Source organism: Aythya ferina (assembly GCF_964211825.1).
Source record: "Aythya ferina genome assembly, chromosome: 11".
Lineage (NCBI taxonomy): Eukaryota > Metazoa > Chordata > Aves > Anseriformes > Anatidae > Aythya > Aythya ferina.
In genome coordinates this window covers 9,906,832-9,929,244 of record NC_140307.1, presented here as the reverse complement: position 1 = coordinate 9,929,244, position 22,413 = coordinate 9,906,832, and the positions used below count along the sequence as shown (strand labels likewise).

Here is a 22,413-nt window from a genome sequence, read left to right as displayed (position 1 = left end):
AAATATTTTAGCAAACATGTCAGCCAAATTATTTCTGTGAGTGCATCAGTTACTAACATATAATAGCTGATGCTATTTTTTAATCTCTTCCAATGTATGTTACTGAATCCTTGACATTACTTCATATCTGACATTAAAAAATATTAGAATCACATATTAGGCAAATTAAAAGTGGTTTAGTGTCTACATTAAGGTTAAATGATTAGTCACTTTGCATACAATTTCTGCCATGTTATGCATGACACAGTGAAGAAATCATTAAGCAGAACCAAAAAAGAGCCTAAGAGATGACTGATTACCTGCGGATGTATCTAAGTGCAGGATTGGGACCACTGAAATTATTTTTAACTATGACTTGAAAATTTGAGTCTGAAAGAGCTTGCAGAGCTAGAACAGCTAGGTTAAAAAATGTTATGAGTTAAATGCAGTAGATGTAAAGCAATCTGTTACTGCAGGGGATTTCAGCTACTGTCTGCCCAAATATTCATCTTCATGCATTGGAGAAATGCTTCTTATTTGCTTCCCCAGGTGAGAGAAATTCCCTGGCTTGTTTCCCCTGCTGTCTGTATATCATCCTAGTAGCCGGAGAACCAGTTTGCTTTGATTTGGGAGTCCATTACACCATGATAATATGATTGCTTCAAGGAACATGTTCCGGTACGTATAACATGCTTTTACCTGTACTAGCAACACTAAACAACTGTAAGTCTATTGCTGGAGAAATTCAAGCAATAAAAGCAATAGCTACTCTTGTCTGATCACGGGGAATGAGAAGTCTCTGAAAACTTTTACCATCTTCACGTACAGCTCATTGTGGGAGCAGCCCTTCTTAGTTTCCTCTTTAAAATCCCATTTCCACTGAATTTGCAGGAGAATATACGTGCCTAGCTTTGTTAAAACCCTTTGAAAATTCAAAGATCAGTACACAAGAGCAACTTTCATAAAGTACAGGCTGAAACTTTGGGCCCCATTGAAGTCAGTGGCAAAAGTTCTGTCAGCTTCAGTGAGGTCAGGATTTCATTCGTGGTATTGATTCAGCTGCTACCTTGAAATACGACAGTTTCCAGGTTGTTTCTACAGAAAGTCAATGTCAAGTGTGTTTATTTTTTAAACTACGTAATTTCTTTACAAAAGTAAATATCTGAGTTCCTTTAAATTTCAACGAGCAAGCAAGGAAGTCTGTCAGGAGTCATGTCCGTATTTCACACGTTTTTAACATCTATTTAACTCAAACGGTTATCTGCTAACTACTGGGTGAAAGTCTTTTTTTTCCCCTCTTCCTGTCAAAGGGCACTTCTGTGCAAGACCAGAAGGTGGCATTCATGATTAACAGTTAAAGGAATTAGTATCTGCTATTTCTTTGATTGTGAAGGGGGAGAAATAGGTTTCTTAGTATAGTGGCAGTTACTCAATTAACTATGATGCTTAAATTAACACAATACATTTGATTTATGTATTCTTTGTAATACAAGGAGTGGTAGAGTTATCCAGTAGTAAACATTAATCTTCATGATGAGACAGCAGGGACCTGGCAAGTTGTATTCATCTTCCTGTAAAATATTTGACAGTAAAAGTCCTCATCTTCAGCTATGTCATTTTGTTCCTCCAAATAAGCCAGTTTCCAACAATTCTTTGACCACTATATTACCCATTGTTATCTGAACAGTTAGGAAATTTGAGAAAAAAAATTGAATTTTATCCAGTCAATGAATCTTAATCAGATTTTTCAAAGTCTGATCATTCCCATTTGTGATCCAGTCGGTCTATGGAGTATTGCCATATTTAACATCTGTGACACATCATGCCTTTCCTGTTGCCTCATTGATCAACAGACAACATGTGATGATTCCCAGATGTTCAAACATGGCAGATCCCAAAAGACCTATTAAATTACACTGAAAGCAAAACAACATCCATGCTGTAAAACTTTTGTTAAAACTAGGTATGTCTGAATATTCACGAGCTCACTACAAGATATTTACTGATATTCAGATTGCTTTTAAACATCAGTCAAATTCTTTGAAATGCCCACAATGAGTGTTTTGTAAGGATTCATTGTAACAGGAGTTGATACAACTTTCTGTCCTGTAATATGAAGTTAAAATAGAATTGAGAAGAGATTTATACGTGGAGAAGGGAAATGACTGGATTTTATTTTTCATTTTTTACTGTTTTCTCCCTTTTTAAGATGTATGATACAAATATGCATTATTTAGATTTTTATTTTACTTTTTTTTTTTTTTTTTTTTTTAATGATAATGTGTTTTTACCTGGTAAAGCTGAATAAATCATTATCAAAGAAGCTTGTGTATTGCATTCTCTAAGCAAGGTATCATGTGTTGTTGTTCTGTGCATCCTTTTTCCACTGAAAAGGTTTGTTTTCTTCATTATTAAGACCACGATTTTTTAAGATGATATTTAAAGTTTTGTTTTGCAACTGAAGAGTGGTTACATTGAATTCTAAATTAGATTTCAAAGAGTAAATGCATTCTGGTTTACACCACAGCACTACAACATTGTGCTTCAAAACAATCCTCGGCATATGCAATACAATACTTTTAACATGAAGATGAGTAACCTCTACACCTTCCAGGAGCTAGCATTATTCTTCTAGTGACATTGCAATTTCAAATTTCTCCCTGGCTGGGGCATTGTCAGCAATGAGAATGTCATTATTCTCTGATGAACACAGGCAGCTCTGTGCAGAAAATAGGTAGCTAGATTTTATCACCTGTGAAATAGCAGCACAGAACTCAGGTGCAATTTTTCAAAGTTAGAGCAACATTTCTGCATGTTACCACATTGATCCATTTTAAGATTTTTTTTCCTCTTTTATTTATTTATTTATTTATTTATTTATTTATTTATTTATTTTCCTCCTCACTCTTTCATAGTACATAGCTACTTCAGAAAGGCCAGAAAAAAGTGGTATGTATGTCTTCTGTGGTTATTTCTGATACACCAACAACTAGTTATGTCCTAAACTAAGCAAGTTCTTAAAATGGGTTGGTTGGTATTTCCCCGTGCTCTCCAAAATAGAGGTTTAAGAATTTCAGCTCAGAAATTACCATGTATTTCTTGTTGGTAGTATCCAAGGAAAAAAGTCTTTTTTTTTTTTCCTTTTCCCTCTCTTTTCCTTAATGTAAAAAGTTGTCGGTCCATTTCACAACCCCAGTTTCTCTCATGAGCTTGTTAGGTTGCCTCAGGGCTCCTGCTGAGACCACCCCTCGCACAGTGTGATACGCTGCTCCCCTCACCAACCGCATACACCTTGGCACTCAGATGGCCACAGATGTGTTAAGGGAGATGTTGTCCCTGTAGGGATTAGAGCCCAAAAGGCAGGCTCAAGCATGCAATCCAGATGTTTATGTGAAGTAATACTGCTCTCTGAAAATGACGAAATTTGACATTGAAATGAAGTGTTTTATTTATTTATTTATTTTTCAACATGTCAGAAATCTAAAATATTTCAGTTTAGGACAAACAGACCTATCCAAAGGAAAACTTTTTTTTTTTTTTTTTTTTTTTTTAATGGTTTAAGTTAGAGTTAAACCAAGTTAAACCAATCAAGTTAGAGATCTCAAGAATGGAGGAAACGAAAATGTCCTGGCTATCCAAGATTACCACTGATACTAACAAGGATTTTCAGTTTTCCAGTCTCCTATGTGGAGTCAGTACATTCATATCTTTATTCTAAATTACACAGATAACACATTTCTGTTAAACGGTCTAGAGTTGTCTGTGAGTGCTGAGTGCCTATACATATATATTAATAGTAACAATTAATATATATATATATTTTTACCGCTATCAGAAGCAACATAGGCACCTAAAAGTTACAAGATCTCCAAGCAGGATCTTTTCAGGCTACGTACTAGTTCCATCCATGGAGTATAATTTGCAAGATTGGGATTGCAAACATTTTTACAGGCTGCAATGTAGCAGAGCAGCATACACGGAAGAGTAGATTGTTGTGTTATTTTCAAAATTAGAGTACCTATTTACAGTATATATATATGTAACTTTAAAAATATCTACCTCTAGGTTTTAAGTTCATCTAAGATCTTTATATGCCATTTAAAAAGAAGCATGTGGGTAGAACAGTATTTATTATTTAATGGCATAAGACCTAACAGGCTTTTGTCTTCTTGTTGACACTTGCAGAACAAGAGTAAAGGATTTAAGAAACTGAAGACAGAAAGTATCCACAGAATCATGGAGAAGCATGTGGAATACAAACACAGGAAGGAGACAAGAAGATCTGGATAACGGTAAAGAAACACATATGGGAAGTCTGCTTGAGAAGAACAAACACAAATGCCAAAAATAATTCACTAGCTACATTTAGTTAGAAGATCTGGAGAGCAAACATAAGCATCCTAAACAAATGAAGTAGGTTAGCCAGAGTGTCTACCGGCCCCAGGGTCACATACTGCTGCTCTAACTGCCAGCAGTGTCCATGTGGAATGGGGAGCTTTCCAAATTCGGGCCTAAGTGGCTGTGTAGAGAATACTGTCTGTTCTCTTGCCTTTCTTATGAAACGTATACTGAAATGCAAAGCCATGTCAGAAAAAACTGAGCTCGTGTATCTGCACAGCAAGTGCTATGATGTGCAAAATTGCTTGTTTATGGTCTAGAAGCAAAACCATAGTGTTAGTCTGCTCCTGTACATGAACATGTTTTCACATCACCCACACTTTTGTTTTATTTTAAATGTATATATATTTTCATTTAAGCATATAGAAAGGGTGCAAAAACAGGCTTATGAGGTGTCCTTACTGCCTTTGGCATTTTTAGCAGAAGAATTCTTTTCTGATTTTGTTATTGGGGTAGTTTGCAGTTTGTGTAATTTTCCTGGTGTCAGCTCCCAGTTTTTCTGTTGCAGGACAACCCACTGAAGAGGTAATTGGAACCAATTTCATCAAATGCTGTAGTCCTTTGGATTTCACTCTGGGACACTATGTTATGTATTACTTCACTTAATTGGGTCGATGCGCTGCAGAAGTGCCTGTTCAGTTTAGGATTCCCCTCTTTCTATAACTGGGGAGCCAGATGAACCTCCCAGATGTTAAGAAGAGGACACAACCTTATACCCAAGCCAGTTTTATTTTTAAAGCTTTCTGCAAGTCCCCTCCAGCAGATTTTTTTTTCTTTTAAATATCATGCTCTACTTGGTCCAAGTGCTTGCAATCCCATTTTCTTTAGGTATTTCAAATGAAAGATTTTATGTATCATTTCATGAAAGTCAGACTTGCCCAAGCATGCCAGTGATCTCTACTAATGACCCACTTGCTACTGTTATATAGAGACACTTAGTCTTAGGGAAACCCATCTTTGCAATGCAAAACATTTTTATTTATTTATTTATTTGATAAATGGCTCTCCTTCCCCAATGCCAGTATTTTGAAGATGAAGTGTGTGAATTCAGACTTCTTCAACCTGAAGAGAATACATGCATAGTTCCTGTATATTTTTCTATTACGAAACCAAAACATGGGGTTGCTACTCTCTAATTCAGCTACAGCTGAAGCCACCTTTGTGTGTTTCTCATAGGTTTTCTCTCTGGTTTTGGTAAGCAGTAACTTGGTTACTCAACTGACCATTTCCCCTGTTATTCAGATGAGCATGTCCAGAGTCGCCTAATGACACATGTAAAAAAATATTGCAAAGTAAATCAATGCACAATAGCTTGCTTTGAATACCTACGTTTTAAGGAATAAGTGCTTTACACAGGTATTCAGTGTGATCCAGGATAAATCCAATAGAACATCATAAACTCATCATTCCTTTCCATTTTATGTTCTTTTTGGTGGCAATAACTACTGAAGACCCAGATGAAATTTCACTATCAAATTTCTCATTATAATTTTCAAGAGGCATTCAAGCAAACATGGATGTGATTGGCTTCAGATTGCAAGTAATTTCAACTGCTAAACTGTCTCTGGATTTTTTTATTTTTTTTTTTTAATATTACCAGTTTTCATTCTGCTGAAAATCTAATACTTCATATGGCCATTAGTGCAATTTTAACTTTTAAAAGGATGGTAATTTGTTCATCAGAAGCCAAATGCCTATAAGGTTGTTTGCTTCTACCAGAACTACACAGAGAGAATTTCTGAAGTCTGATTTTATACATAGTAATAGGCACACTAAAATCTAAGCTGAATTATGAATTTATCCATTTATCCAGATAACTGTCTTGAATTTCACAGGACCAATTTTCAAGCCCAATTCTACCACATAAGCAGCCAGAGTATATTTTCTAGTCACAGCCTTGATTTAAATAGGAGTTCATAGTTTGCACAAAATTCACACTCCTTTTTAGAACCTCTGATTCAATAACATGTTGGAACCAGCAACATGTTTTGTGTAATTTAGAATTTCCAGAGTGGTGGGATTGTAAGTATTGTTTAAACATTCAGACATCTAGAACTTTTCTCCTGAAGGCCCCATATACCAGACTGTAAAGTATTTTTCACTATTCCTTGTAGTACTGTGCTCTGGCTTGTCTTCTGCTTATAACAGTTCTTTTTAATAGAAGGCTTTTTCCATAATGTCAGCATTTAGCTGAACCACTTCCTGTAGTTTTTATACTACTTCTAATTTCCCTCATTCTATAGACTGAATTAGCAACTTTTCCTAAAATGTAAGGAATGTTGTCCAGCAAACGATGGTCCCTTTTTCCATGATGCATATCTGTCTGTGATTATAAAGCTCTTAGATATTGCTTAGCCACTCTATATCACTGCCTACAAGCTGTAACTTTTGCTTATATCTTAAATGAACACCACAGTCTTTTTTAGGATGTCTCTACCAAATCATTAACACCTGGACCATTTGAGTTGGCTCATCAATTAGGTTTTCACCTTGTCTGTATCATTGGACAATTAGGCTATGAAGTTGAATTTCCACAGGGCATTTTCCACTTGCAGATTCTCATATCACCTCAACAGAAACAACATCACTCCTACCCTTAGGTTACACATGGGATAAAAAAGGAAGTTGAAGGCATATTGCCTTACTTGTGCTCTCTGTATAATCTAATTGTACGGCTAACAGACACAGTGTGTATATGATCCATTGATTCCCCTCCATAGTGACTTGTTTCAAACTCCTGCCTTCTTTGCTTCTGGTCCCCCCTTTCTTAAAGCTAAAGATTAGCTAAAGCTTTGTTTCAATTCCATGGTACACTCAGAGTTTGCTTTAATAACTTTTACAGATCTCCAATTTCTTAGGCCTTATTTCCTCTCTTCTCAGCATCTCAATCTCTCTCAAAACTTAGGTCACTTCATCTCTGTCAACTGTGACCTCTGCAAATGCTTCACTAATTCAAGCCATACCTGATTTGGCCTGGGCAGTTAGCATCTTGCTGCCTGCTGGTATTAAGAAGAAAAAGTGGTGTTGAAATCAGGTGCCTTTCGTGTAATCTCATTAACTTGTAATGAGGCTGAAAATGTTCCTTCCCCATTCCCAAGCGGCATCAGGTAGCACGGTGACTGCAGAGCTCTTTCAAACATTACCCAAACCAAACACCTGAAAAAACTTTTTTTGCCTTACAGCCTGTCTTCCAGAGAATGTTATCTGGTTAGCCTCATAGCTTCTCTTTTGTGCCTTTTGCCTCCCCTGTACAGTCTCTTTTATAAAGCAATAGCCAGTAGGAGTCCCTCAGCTCATGAATGGGTCTGTCTTTATGCTTTGACTCACGGTGGTATGTAATTGGTACAGGTAGGTTCCTGACAATTACTGTGGAAATTCTGGCATTTTTTTGCCATTGTTCTCATTGCTGTTAGAAAGAAACAACAGTAAGGCACTCTGGGAACTCCTTTCTCTGCCAAGCAATAAAACCAGCAGGCATGACAGCGAGCAGCGCGAGAGCCCTGTGAAAGCCCAGAGCTTCTCTCCAAGCTGCTTCCAGGTCCGTGCAGGCGTTTGGATTAAGCCATAACCCCACAGAACCCAGTCTGCAGGCCATCATGCCCCAACACACCGCCACGGCTGTCACAGCCGCCAGCACAACGCGCGAGAGGGTGGATGTGGGATGCAGGAGATGCGATGCTACGACATGAGATGCTATAGAGAAACACAGGAGATGTGAGGTACAATGAGCAAACTGGAGCCTCTATGGGACCGGTCAGAGGGCTCGCGGCCGGCCTCTGGGGCTCGGGCCGGGGATAGGGGCTCGGGTTGGGGCCAGATTTGGGGTCCGTGCCTGGCGCCCCCCGGCGGCGGGCGCCCCCCGCCCCGCAGGCCGCGCGCCTCGCGCTCCCGGCGATCTCCTCGCAACGCCGCGGCGGGGGCGGTGGCTTCCAGGGCTGTGATTTGCATAAGCCTCCGCGAGCGGCCAATGGGAGGGCGTCGTTGCCTGAGTCATTTGCATGGGGACGCGCGGCGGCCAATGGGGGCGGCGGGGCGGCGGGCGCCGCGTCCAGCCGCGCGGGGTGACACAGCGAGGGGCCGGGCCGGGCCGGGCCGCCCGCACCTGACGGGACCCGCCGGGACCCGCCCGCAGCCGCCTCCGGGATCGGGCCCCGGCTCCGGGCGGAGCCGGCCGCGGCGGGAGGATGTCGGTGGCGGGGCTGAAGAAGCAGTTCCACAAAGCCAGCCAGGTAAGGGCTGCGGCTGCGGGCACGGCCTGGTGCCCCTCAGCCTCCGGAGCTGCCCCCCGCAGGAGGGGGCTGCCTCTGCCCGCCCCGGGCTGGTCCCGCCGGGTGCCGGCACCTGTCGGCTCGGGCTCCGCCGGGAGCGGCTCCGAGGCCTCGCTGCCGTGAGGCACCGGCGCTTCCCGAAGAGTTGAGCGCTGCCTTCTGCCACAAACTGCTGGGGTAGTTTCCCAGCTGGCAGACCGTGCAGTTCTCCTATAGGGGAAACCACACGTTTCTAGAGGTTTCCCTCCTTTTCTAGACGCTGTACTCTGTCTTTTCTTGGGTGAACCCTCAGCTGCTCCTCACCTTTTTCTCTCCAGTCCTGTTCTCTCTTGTGCATCTTTCGTACTTCTACTTATTTTTTGTAAGACCCCTTTCTGGGCTGGTACACAGCGCGGTCGTGCCGGCCCCACAGCCCTGCGTTGCCGTGGTCGGCTCCAGGAGCAGCATCAGTGGGGTTCTCCTGGTGCAGGGGGCCAGAAGCTCCCGGGAGATCTGTACTTCCCTCGCCTCTCCTTGCTGATAATGACAGTGCTGAAATTCGGGTCTGTAGCCTGTTCGTCAAGTTGGACAGCTGCTCTGGGTGAGGGCAGAGGAAATAAAGGTCTGGAGATGACTTTGCTGTCACCTTTCCAGGTCCTCCTTCAGATATTTGGGCTGTCATCGGCCCAAATGCAGAACGTGTGCTTTGGTTGGGTATAGATATGCTAAATAAATACATCTAACATTTATTTTCACTCCTGTTATTTCTTTCCTGTTATATACTGATCTTGAAGAATGTCACGAACCTAGATCTTCTAGTGTACTTTCCTTATCTCTTTGCAAAAATGTGGGACTTTCTGGGTAAACAAATCCATGGACAGTTTATGAAAGGTTTTGGCTTTCATAACATCCCAGTCAGTGCTGCAGCCTTTGGTACAGCAAGTTTGTAACTGACGTAGCAGGAGGTATTTAACAGAGGAAGTTAAAGAGGTAACCACAACAAATGCTTCTCCTCTTAACAGTTGCAACTGTGTTGCTGCTTGCTTAATCCAGCCCAGATGTCACATAAACATTTAAAAATAAATAAATATATACATCTGGGAAGCTGGTAAAGGTAGTAGCCACTGCAAAACGGAACAATAGAATATATTGAAATTGACTGTGTATTTCCTGAAACTCTGCGGTACATCTTTCAGTATTCATTACAGTAAGAAACTGGGATGGATAACTTGGGTAATATTCTTCTTAGGTCAAAGGTAAAGTTTCCATTTATTTTCAAATGAAGGACTGAGCATGAAATTTAAAGTAAATGGATTGAAAAAGCCTGTCTTTAGAGAAGGAAATGCTGTTTAGTAGGAAATTCACATGCAGGGAAAAAGCAGATACTGGAACTGTTTTTTTTTTTTTGTTTGTTTTGTTTGTTTGTTTTTTGTGCTTGAGGAACACAAGACACTTCAGAGCTCATTCTGAAAAAAAAACAACAAAACACACAAGAAATAGCATATATATATACATATATACACATCCACACACTTGGTCAGTACAGATCTGAATAACTGAGTTATAATCTCTGACTCAGATGTACCCACATGCCAATAAAGGTACATAGAAAACAATTGTGGAAAGTAACAGAAAATGGGACAGTAAGGGCACCTACAGAATAGAAACATGGGTACTCCATCTTCTAGCTAAGTTCTTTTGCACAACGCTAAAACAAACAAATGAAGAGCATGAAAGAGATTTCTCAGCAGGGCATTTTTTAAATCTCTAAGTACTGTAGGATCACTTAAGGAGCTGTATACCTTTGCATATTGAATGGATGAGAGATGCCAAGGGTAACTGTTAACAGCAGACACAAGCATTACTTGGAGAAAGAATGAAATTAATTCCTTGCTTTAGTGTTCCCAAAGGAGAATGAGGGCAGATGACAAAAACTGGCAAATTTCCCAGAGGACATTGAGGAATACTGAAGGGAAGGAGAATTGTGCCAGGACATGTGATTGAGGAATGAGAATAATATTTGAAGGATGGCAGAACCTAGAGACAAAAAAATCTGAAGGATAAAGCAAGTGCATTAAGGCAGTCTGTATTTAACAAATTCATTCAAAACTGTGAATAAATGTCAAAGGAGTGAAAAGATCGCTCTATTTTCAAAATATACTATTTCCATGCAATAACAGACTTCCATTCAGCTGAAATAGCCCACACTTCCACCTGAAATATAGACTAATATAAATCTGTGTGATCTGTAACTATGTATATATAAAGTAAAACAATATATATTATTTTATGTAGTCTTTCTAACAACCATTTAACTATTGCAGAACTGCTTTTTCTCAAAGGAAATAGATTTATTTTTCTTTTTTTAAAGCCTTCATCTTCTGTGTGTCTTGCTTTAGAGACTGGGGGAGGGGAGGAGACAAAACATACTTATCATTTTATGTGTACAGTTGAGGTTTATTCCTTCATTCCTTCTGGAATGTTTGTCTGATGCATGCCAACTTGGTTTATCTAAAGTTGCAGTTAAGTAAATAAGTGTTTACTGTTAGAAAAGGTCAGCAGTTAACTTTTTATTGCTTCTAAAGCCCTCACTGGATCCCAGGCATGACATGCTATTACATCCTTGATGTGGTAAAAAGTCACCATGTCTCAGTGTTTGCAATCCATGAATTCACAGTAAGTGTTCTTTACGGTTTTCTCCTGGATTTTTTTTACCCAGCTGTATTTTTTTTTCCCCTGAGAACAGCATGTGTATATAGGTTTTCACCTAAGTGCCAGTTTGATAGCAGCATTTGGAAGGCAACTCCGAGTTCTGTGCATCTGTTGGAGGTACTGCAATGAATTCTGCACTCTGGAGTGATGTTTTAGCTGGTTTGCTAGGTATCATCATATCTTCAGGGGTGATTCTACTCCAGTGTAGAACCTTAATAACTGCTTCATCTGGTAGCACAGAACTGGTAGACCCAAAGCAAGATTAGATCTCTGTGGTGTCATAGATAACAGCTTCCAGGTATGCTAGAAATTTCTTTGCTATGCTCATTATTTAGGCTACAAGTTTAAATTGAAACGCGTGAGCCGGAGTGACGATCAGCTGTTTTATTCCTGTCCATCTAATATCAGCGATCATCCCTTGAGTACTAACTCAATTGGCTAATGAAACACTGAGCAGATCCCCTGTGGCATCTTACCACCTCCCCCTGGCTGGTAAGTGAGGGCAGGCTCTTTCTCAGAGCTTATTAACTCATGCGTGTGTCTCATGGAACTTGTTTTTTTCTGGTTTTGAATGTTTGTTTTTTTTTTTCAAATATATATATATTTTTTATTATTTATTTAACCTTCATAGAGTTCTGTTCTTGATGAAAATTTGTCTCTTGTCACTTTCAGACTCTGACATATCTTATCTGTTTTCCTGTTTTCGATTTGAAACCTTTTGATGTAGGCGGGTGTATCTCTGCCTACTGTTTTTGTAGGCCTTGTTCTCATGGTGGCTGTGCATGTGGGATACCCAGATGGTGGGAGGACGGCATCTTCTGATGCGTACTAGGAGTATTTTTAGTGTGATTTTCCTGTGTAGAAAAACAGTAAGTGTAGAGAGTGAATAAGAAAGTCTTAATAGTCAGCAGCTGCTATTATGGTTTGTGCTGTGATCTTAAACTACAGCCTGGCTGGTATCTCAGTGTGATGATACGTGATTTTTTTCCAAGTAGTCAGAGGCTAGTGGGTTGAGAACCACCTTCCCCTGGGGTGTTTTGGAAGCTCAGCCATGATGCTAGTGTTGGAAATCTGTTGACCATGAATGCTTTTTTTTTTTTTTTTTTTTTTTTTTAAATAATCAGTTGTGCAAAAAGTCTCTGTATAGCTGCAGCCTCAGTATCAACAACTCCAGCTTAGCTTCTCAGAGATGCTAAAAATTAATACTTCTGTAAGAAACGTGACTGCCTGTTACTGCGAATACCTTATTTGTAATGTAAGCCTGAGCAGGGATTGTTAGTCAATGCAGATTGGTTTCTTAAACCTGTTCCTGTCAGTGAAGAAGGATAAGGTAGCGCTGTTCAGGAGCTGATTCTACTGTCTATAGATAAGCATAAAGATGAACAGATTTTCTAAGCAAAACGTAGTTGTTACAACTTTTTTTTTTTTTTTTTTTTTTTTTCTTCTGAAAGGGATTTAATTTAGAACAAGAAAATATATGCTCTGTTTGTCTTTCCAAGTAGTCATCTATTTTAATGTTCTTGAAGGCCTTTTTCTATTGTGTGGTGTTTTCTTTGGTTTGTTTTTGTTTGTTTTCCTGCTTTTGGCTATCACCAACAGTTACAAGGATGCTTGTTCTTTTATCCCAGATTTCTGTTATTACTCCAGTGATTTATGTGGCATTTGGACCAGGTCAGATCTGAGACCTTGTTACCCTGATGGAATAGTTGTTTTTTGTTGTTGTTGTTTTGTTTAGTTTTCCTGACTATTTTTCCTTTCTGTAATGTTATGATACTAGCCCAGACATAATATTTACAATTTTTGAAGTCCATGTTGACCACATTAATACACAAAAACTTTATTTACACAAGCATTTGCTACCAAACAAACTTGAAGTACTTTGGTAAACCGAGGAAGAGACAAACTTTGTACAAAATAAAACTGAACTTGCCATTAAGACACAAAAAGAAACTCTTTATTGACTAGCACATTTGTGTCCTGGGACTGGAAGTTGTCAACATAGAGTCTGAGAGAAACTGTTCTTTCACATCCAACCTGAAATGGGCACGATGAGTCCAAGACCTCAGCAGAGAGAGCTGTTCCTAGCTTTTATTAAATAATTTGAGGTACCCTTTGGTAAAACTGTTAGAATTATGGTGGTAGGGCAGCAGGGAAAAGGACGTTAACATTTAGTTTATTGTCTGAGACATTTTGAAATGGATAATTATAATTCTTGCACATGGTTCAGAAAGAAGAATAAGCCTTCAGCCACTGTCAAGGACAAAAAAAACAAAAACAAAAACCGTTCCTTTATGTACATGTAGATATCAAGTTGGTCAGTATTGTTCATCTTTACCTGTGTTGTGGCTGGACACTCCTGTTCTGTAATCCAGTCATTATAAAACTATGTGGTAGATGATATACTGCTCATCTTTAATTCCTCAGATGATGAGAGAAGAAGCTGAGGCTCTATGTAAAGCTCTGAAGGCTTGTTGGTACATAGAGTGTTTGTTGAGGTGTTTTTGTTGTTGTTTGGTTGATTGGTTTGTATCTTTTTGCTGGAGAGCTGTGTTCTTCTTTGTAAGAAGGAGAAGTCCTTGCATTACATATTATTTCGAATCAAAACTATTAACCTGATGTTGGGGGGGAAACATGCTCCTGTGGCAAAGATCAGCTGTCATTTGTATGTGGCAGGGGGAAGGCATGTACTAAGGGGACAGTAACCTGTACTTCACCCCTCTTCCTTTGGCAGTTCTAGGGGTGGCTCACTTTTGGTTTCCACAGCTGACTTTGGGTTGTGCAGCCAACCCTGCTGAAAATGAAGTTTGTTTTCCAGGACCAGAGTATCTGGCTAATAGGTAGGAAATACGAAGACAGTTCACCATGGCTTGACACTGTTTTTCCATATTAATAATATGTCTCAGAAATCTGGGATGAGGGAGAAACTAGCTCTCAAGATGTAGGTTTATGGTTATATTTACAATTATATTTGTAACTTGCCTACCAGTAAAGCATAACTGTATTAAAAAGAAACTTTGAGGGTCTCAGTACCCAGCCAGCATAGAAGTTAGCAAATACATTTCTATGGACCATCTTTGCTGCAAGCTGGGAATCTAAGAGTGATGCAGCTACAACTTGGGAGGACGTTAGTTATATTTTATGCGTAACGTATTTATTTGTGGAAATCTGAATAGCCTTGCAATAGCAAACAGTGCAGCATGATGGAATGGAAGCTGAACTTTCTCCTTGAACGCATCTCCTTTTATAGATTCTTGGCTTTGCTGAAGAGTTTGACACAGGCATCCTGCAAGCTGGAGCTGAGCTGGCACTCCATCCTTAACTCCTGCTGTTGCCTGAGTCATTGCGGCACACGCTGGGTAATACGTTGCAGTGCAGTCTCTTGAGAATCCTGCAATGCTGAAAAACAAACAGACAAGTGAAGCACAGCAATCGCATTGCATTAAGATTTTCTTCAGTATCATTTGCTAAGTGTTACTCCAAGTTGCTTAAATATCCTAAGCAGATACATTTCTACCACAAAGTTGCATTCTTATATAGAATTCAGGACAGCCTCTGTAATATACATCCAGGAGGACAAATTCTGCTTTATATGCTGATAAAAATCTGGGCTGACTCAGTGTAGTGTCTCTTACATAGGCATATGCAGCATAACTGACAGCAGAATCTGGCTGATAAAACCTCAGTCATCTTCCTATTAATATGAGAAAGCTGTATATATTCTCGATAGACTGCAGCACAATATAGCTGCAGTTCCAGAACAAAGTATTGCTGAAGAATAGAAGTGTTTTAATATAACATTTTGTCTGTTCTGCTACCCTAAGACCAATACTTTCTATAAATATGTGTAATTCATCTTGCAAAATATGTCCCATTCTTACTACCTTCTTCAAAAACCCTATAAAAACCAAGCTTTGGTTTATAATGATAGCATTAAGAAGAAACTGCTTCTATTTATATTAATGCCACTTTCACCCCAGAGCATTGTGATAGTCTAATTCTGTGCTGTGCTGTTTTGTCATTGTTAGGCTCTTTCCTGTTCATGGAAAGGAAGCCCCTGATGGAGTTCTATGACTAGCTGAGAGCGGAAGATGCAGGATTTAACAGTGCTTTTAACGAGACCAATTAGAAAAGGGCTAATCTAGTGTTAGAGTACACCTTCAATTCTATTTTGTAGAGCTCTAGTGTCATATCACTGTACTTGTATCTATTATTAAAGCATTAAATGCATTGATGGGAGAATATACTCTTTAATTTCCTACATCTCAAATAGCAGCAGCTGTGTATGTGAAACACAGAAATAACTTGGCCTTGCCTGCTTCTATTCAAAGGACAATGCCAAGGCTCTGATGAGTATTAGTTCTGTTTCTGTACTATGCTAATTGAAGTATGTTTTTGGTTTTGTACCTGTGTTTAATGAACTGCAGTGACATTAGCCTGGTTAGGAACTGGACATGATTATAAAACTGAGGACTCAAAAGAAATCAAGGGTTTTTAAAATTCCAGTATTGACAGAGTTTCTGACCTTGTGCATTCAGTTTATAGATAGAAGGTGAAAAAGTCATGAAAATGTCATTTTTCTTTAAAAAAAAAAAAAAAAAAAAAAGAAATACAACAGCAAAACCAATATAGACAGACCTAGGTAGTAACAACCTCCTTATTTCCTTCGGTGTGCTTGGCAAAGGCAGGTAGGTCTCAATGTTCCCATTTTTTATTTTTTTTTAAAAAAGCACGTACAGGTGAGTGAGGTACTTGCAAGTGCCATGACTTCAAGGTTAAGGAGCCCATCAACGACAGATCCAAAATTCGATTTTATGTTTCTGGACTGCAGATGCAATGTCCAGTTGTTAGAAATTCTGCTTTCAAACGTTGATAATATTTGCAAACGTGTCACAAAGAACTTTATGTTCACTGTGGTTTTGTTTGTTTTGCTTTTAATCTTTCACTTTGCATAAGATTTAGGGATAAATACAAAATATAGATATGAGTTTGGATTAAAGTTCCCATATAAATATGGTGTAATTCCATTGACCCAGAGAAAGTTCACCTGAACTGAACATGGCATTTTCACCTAACGTTGCTGTTTTTAATATCCCTCTGGGACTGTTAAGCAAAGGTTTAGAGATTAGGATTTTCAGATAACAATATCTCCCCAGCAGAGAATAAGTGGAAAAAAAATATTAGTTAGTGCACTAAGTACCACGTGTGATTGGAGGTCAGAAACGCATTGTTTCGATTCAGAATCACGAGCTTCCCTTTTGCAGTTCCATTGAGAGAGCTAGAAAGCGAAATTTGGCGCCTGTGCTGTCTCCAAGGCCAGAGAAGGCTGCGCCCATGGGAACGTTGCCCCTCTCCCACAGGGAAAGCTGCACCCAGAGGCTTGGCTTCTGGCTCGCAGTAGGTGTGTGCATGGTGGGGGAAAGAAACCCCGTGAAAGTAAATAATTAATCAAAGCCCCTAACTTTACATCAGTTCAGAACCAGCAGTTCCAGTCTGCTCTCTAGAAATTCCTTCCAAAGAAAATAATGATAAGGTTCCTGAAGGCAGCAGCTTGAATGCTGCTTGTGGTGTAAGCTGCTTGGATGTCTGCCTGGCAGCACTGGAACACAGCAACTGTTAGTTACCTGCAAGATTAGCTGTTTATCATTTTATGGCTTTAACATCTGAACACTCCCTACATGACTCCCTACATGTTTTTTTTCCTGTAAATTATAATAAATTTGAACTACTTTGATGTTGGATGTGGGACTTCCCTCCCCCTCCCCCCTTTTTTTTTTCCTTTGAGGGAGGAAGGAGGTTAGCAAACTAAACCTCTTCACTTCCCCAATCTGTCCTACAGCTCTCCACATGCTCTAAGACCCTTTACATTATTGCTCAGTGGAAGAAATAATTCCTCCCTCCCTTTTACTGTTTAATGTAAGTTTGTGCTACTGCCTGTCACTGTATTTAAATTTAATGGGAAGGAAAACTTCTGTAGTGAAGAGTAGAAGAGAGGCACACAAACACAAGTGAACTGCAATCTTAGGCAGGAAAAGAGTTACTGGTAGAAATGGCTTCATATTTGAGGAAATAGGTTGCAAAAGAGGCTTCTAGTTAAATATAAATAACTTTGCTGGGTACTTTCTCTCATCAGCAGTTATGGTCTATGGGTTTTTCCTTTTTCCTCAAACTTTCTCCTTGGTTACTTCCTTCTAAGCTCGGTCACAGTGGTTGTCCAAATGTTGTCTGCGTTTATGTTCAGTGATGATCCCTTCCCGTGATGAAGCTTTCACTTACTTTGTTGTCTGGGCCAGGCTCAGAGGCACTGCACACAAAGGCACTGAGGGCACTGATAAAACCCCAACTGGCTGAGCTGCCAGGCATGGAAATGGGTGATGCCAGAGCGCGGGGGCTGGTTGCCCCTCTGGGTTTGTGTGGTACCGGTAGGTGAGGTGGAGGAAGTGCTCTCCTCCTTTGTACGCCTGCAACAGGCAGCATTAAACTGAATTTGGCCTCCAGTGTTTGCGTCAGGAGCTTCTGTGCTTGATTCTTCAGCAAATTAGGGTGTGCAGCTTGCAAACCTGATTTGTCACCCAGAGTGGGGAGAACATTGTGTTGAGTGGGGAGGACCAACAACAAACAGTGATAAATTGGCTACATGAATGAAAATACTGTGGGGAATGTTGGCCCTTATCTTAACTGATTTGGTTTTGGTTCATTTCTATCAGTCTCTGCCCTGTTGTTTTCCCTGCTCCATTTGCCATCACACACCATTTTGTTATAGAAGTTTGTTGTCCCAACTTCACTCTGTCATTTAATATGCTCTCTAAGAGAGATTCCTTAATTTACACATCAGTAAATTATTTTGGGTGTTTAGTCTTATCGAAAATTTTTTATATGGTCATAAGCTGTGAAGTTTTGTCTCCATTTAGATAGTCCTGGTTTATAATGATGCACTTTCACTGAGACAAACAATGAAAAAAAAAAATCTATTTTGGATCTATTTACATCTATTCTGGATCTATTTAGGTAGTGGGAAAACAAACAAACCAAAACCACCAACAACAAAACCAAATCAATTTCCATCTGAGGTCTTGATTCCTGTAATTTATCAGAAATGTATTTGGGACTTGAGAAAGCTTTTGACTAATGGCTTAGCTCAGTCCTACCGAAATCAGGTGAAGACCTTGAACACTACATTGAGAGGTGAGGGGAGCAGACTGTCATATACTGGAAATAATTTAGGTTTTTTATTTTCTCAAGTTTTGTGTGAGGTTGCTTTGGTGGACCCCCTGAGCCCCCAAGGTAATCTTGTAAAACAAGGATGTAAATAAGTTAACACAAATGGAAAGAAGCTTCTGCAATTACAGATTTGACCCAACCCGAATGTATATATTGGAGTAAAGTGATTGGAGTTCCCAAAGACATTGTATTCTTGTTTTTATGACTGATGAAATCTATGATCTCTATTCAAAAGTCAGGATCCTACTTAATTGTCTACTTGTAGAATCAAGGAGTTACAATTGCATCCATATCACCTAGGAACTGTCCTCTTAGTTAATGGTCTGTGCAGGTCAAATGAAGCAGATGGTTGCAATGTGCTGTTCCCATTTGTGCTTAAATGCGAGGCCAGGAGCCTTCAGCAGTGTGTTTGGATGTGCTTCGCTAGTGGTAGAAGAATATTTGTCTTGTTTCCAAGTTGCTTCTGAAGTTGGAACAAAGGACTTTTACAAGGTGGTTTCAGTTTTTAGGTTAAAAAAATAAAGCTCTTCATTTTGAAGTATGTGTGTGCTTTTGCTGTTAAGATGATACCAGTAAAATCTTGAAATGCATTGAGATTTAAAATTCCCTAAAGCTCGTAAGTGTGAATAGTCTTACCTCTCTCTGCCTCTGAGAGCTCCAAGCCCCAGTTTTACTGTGCCTAAATGGAAATTGATGATAGCATTTCCATTATTTCGTAAAGCTATAGCGTGCGTCTGTAACCTGCATTTGCTCCCTGACTGCCTTTAAGCCTTCGAAGAGCAAAAACTCCCCATAGATAACCTTTGCCTGAAATATATTTGCAAGACATTACTTAGAAGACAAACAGTTTGGAAAACAGTCTCTGGAGAAATATTTCTGAGCAAACACTACTTAGAGAATAACTGAAATTCACTGTGTGGAATGACACTTGCCCGGAGCAGTGCTGCTGTGCGGCTGACTTTCTGCCAAAGGTCTGGGCTGAATTGCTGCGTGCTTTCTTTATCAGAAATATTCATTGCTTCTTATGTTGCTTTTTTGACACTGACTTCGTGGAAGCAGTCTTCAGTGTCTCTCCATTAGCTCTTGTCATACTTGGGAGCTGTAGTCAGATTGGTGTGGGGTTGCAGAAATTAAGTGGGAATTCTGAGTGGGATTGCACCCTGCTGCAGAGAAGAAAGAACAAGTTCAGACTGAGAAGGCTTGTGCTAAGGATAGCTTGCATAACAGATTTGTGACTTTGCGCTTAGCACCTCTTTGTCTATCAGCATATTTGGGAAGCAGCCAGAAGACTGGTACAGATCTCTTAACTGATGAACAAAAGGTTTGTTGATACAAGGGGAAAAGATGCACATAAATATAGCTACTCTTGTACAAAAGTAGTAATGCTTCTAGGAATTGCTTTTTGGGGGATTATATCAAAATTGCATTTGTTAAGAAAACAAGGACAAGATTTTGCAAAAAGTGGTGAGATTTTTATGGCCTCATCTTGACAAGTTTTGACAATTTTTGTGATGCTTTATTCAAATGTACACAATACTGGAAGAATTGTAGCTTTTGAAAAGCCTATTTTCAGGTGGAGGGAAAAGATCTGATGAGACTTGAAAAGGAAATTATTATTGAAAAGCATTTTAATAAAAACAAAACCATAAAAATCACCAATTAAGGTTTTGTAAAGAAGAAAAACCAAATGCTGGTAATGGAATTATTTATGGAAGTGTTTATTTGTTTTAAATAAATTCTATTAAAAAAAATAAGAAAAATAATTTCCAATTAAGGGCTTATAAATATCTACAGCAGTAGAAAAGTAATAAACTATAAGGAGAAAGATATTTGAACCATTTGTGTGTGCCACCTTGTATGATCTGATGAATTACCATTGGTCTTTAAACCAAACCTCCAGATGTCAACGTTTTGTAGTCTGGTTTAAATCCTAAATCAGGGCTAGTGGCATTTGCCCAGCTCTGGATCCACACTGAAACTAGGGGCTCCAAGAGCCCCACGGATGAGTCCTGTATCTGGTTTCACTGAAGACAGATATTGCTACCTAAATAACCCTGAGCAGTGCTCTTAGCCTCTGGTTTAGGATAGTTGCAGGCAGATGGGCTGGAATATATTTGAGCTGCCGGCAATGAGTAGCCCCTTTGACTGCTCAAAATATTGTGCAAATGTTACCAAAGATCACCAATTGCTCTATTGCCATAATCCAGAACGTAGCTGTCGAATGAAATGGGTCCTGCAGACATTGTTGGAATATGTGCCAGTCAGGGTGTTAATTTGCTCCCTTCATTATACATGGCACGTCTTAAAGGGGTTGAAAAGTGCCAAATCTTGCTTTTCTTTGTACTTACTTCTTCAAACAGAAATGATAAATTTTGGAAAACTCTCTGTGATTCTGTATGCTAAGTACTTTAGAGTTGTATTATTAATAATTAAGCATATATCACTGTGTGTATTCTTAATTATCACATGACTTTGATGAAAATTGAAAGGGCTGCGTCTACTGCTTTGCTTGGTAAGAAGAATGCAGGACTTGTGACACTCATTGCAAGTGAGTTTGTGAATGATTGAGATTTGCCCTTCAGTGATCTCTTAAACCGTAGCTAAAGGTTCTTGTTTTGTGGGCCTGGGCATGGTTTGCTCCTGATAGGTGAACTGCATTTTTTTGTAGGAATTACTTGGTACAAACCCATGTACTGCTATAGTGGAGGACTCTGTAAAGGTCTGTGTTGTTCTCTGTGTAGATTATACTTAGAACATTTTTCCAGCTTTACGTGTTTTCAATTTAAAGTTGGAATTTGATACAGTTTGATAACAATGAAATACAGATAGTTCTGTCTGGCGTTTTCTGTCCCCATGCATGATGTCTGTGGTACATTTCTGCAGTGCTGCTGTAGCCACGAGAAAGAATTGGACCTCCTGGAGGTGCAGGGCAGTGTCTGTATTAGAAGTGTGGACTAAGAAATCCCATTGCTCCAACAGCATTTCAGGTTGTGGTATTGCATGCAACAAAGTGTTGCTGCCTAAAACCATTAATGTCTTTTGAAATAGAATTATAAAAATGAGGCAAAAATATATGGTGACTTCATCTCTAGACGAGTCACAGAGATAAAAGTAATATATATATACTTTCAAAATTGTGATACTTAGAGTTTGTCATTTTCTAATAACTGAATGAAAGGAGCATGGATTATTAAAAACTTGCACTTAAAGAAGAGTGTTTGAGACTTGTTTGTTCCATTTAGGTTTTGCAACTCATCATGAGCACAGGTTGCACCAGCAAGGAGAAGAAGATAACTCAAGTCCTTTTGTTTTTCCCCTGGGTATATTTGCTAAAGGCCTCACATGAAGTGTGAAAGCTGCAAAGCTGCTGAGAGCACATTTCTGAATTTTTCAAAATATTTGAGTGATGAGACTGTGACCCCATTAAAAACTCACTTCTGTCTGGAGTGGACCCAGGAACAGGAAGCACATTGCTTCACAGTGCTCTAATGCTGAACATGAACTTAAGGGCCTGTGAAAAATGCCAAATTGAATGACTTCAAAAAACAACTAAAAACCCCTCAAGCAGAGGAGCTCAAAAAAATCACAGTTTCAAAGGAAAAATAGTCCCTGTACAGCAGGAACAGGTGGCTTACCTTGAGTAGGATGTACCAGGGAGTGACTGAGTGGGCGAATAATGTGGGTATTTCACAATATACCAAAACCGATGGGAACTACAGGACTGACGGCTCAAAAAGTCAGAATGATACCACTTAAATCAAAATGATCCACAGTAAAAAGTAAGGGAAGGTGGTGGAATTAGCAGTGCATTTTATAGTGACTTAATAAAATCCACAGGGTTAGTGTGAGCACTAAAAAT

The 22,413-nt window shown here is 39.5% G+C and overlaps 1 protein-coding gene and 1 long non-coding RNA gene across 3 annotated transcripts in view; both read left to right on the top strand.

The window, feature by feature from the left end:
* Positions 1 to 528: 528 nt before the first annotated feature.
* LOC311442647 lies at positions 529 to 4,988 on the top strand. The gene is made up of 3 exons (XR_014696790.1): positions 529 to 657; positions 4,165 to 4,271; positions 4,886 to 4,988. It is a non-coding gene; the product is annotated as an uncharacterized lncRNA (long non-coding RNA).
* Positions 4,989 to 8,445: 3,457 nt separating this feature from the next.
* Positions 8,446 to 22,413, top strand: part of SH3GL3 (SH3 domain containing GRB2 like 3, endophilin A3) — a 52,987-nt gene continuing 39,019 nt past the window's right edge. The window contains exon 1 of one of the 2 annotated variants that reach the window (XM_084532103.1): positions 8,446 to 8,606. In XM_084532103.1, coding sequence (XP_084388229.1) covers positions 8,562 to 8,606 — 45 coding nt within the window. In that variant the 5' untranslated portion in view covers positions 8,446 to 8,561. Of the gene's footprint in view, positions 8,607 to 11,668; positions 11,829 to 22,413 lie in introns of those variants that run through there. The other variant, XM_084532104.1, reaches the window with a different exon arrangement.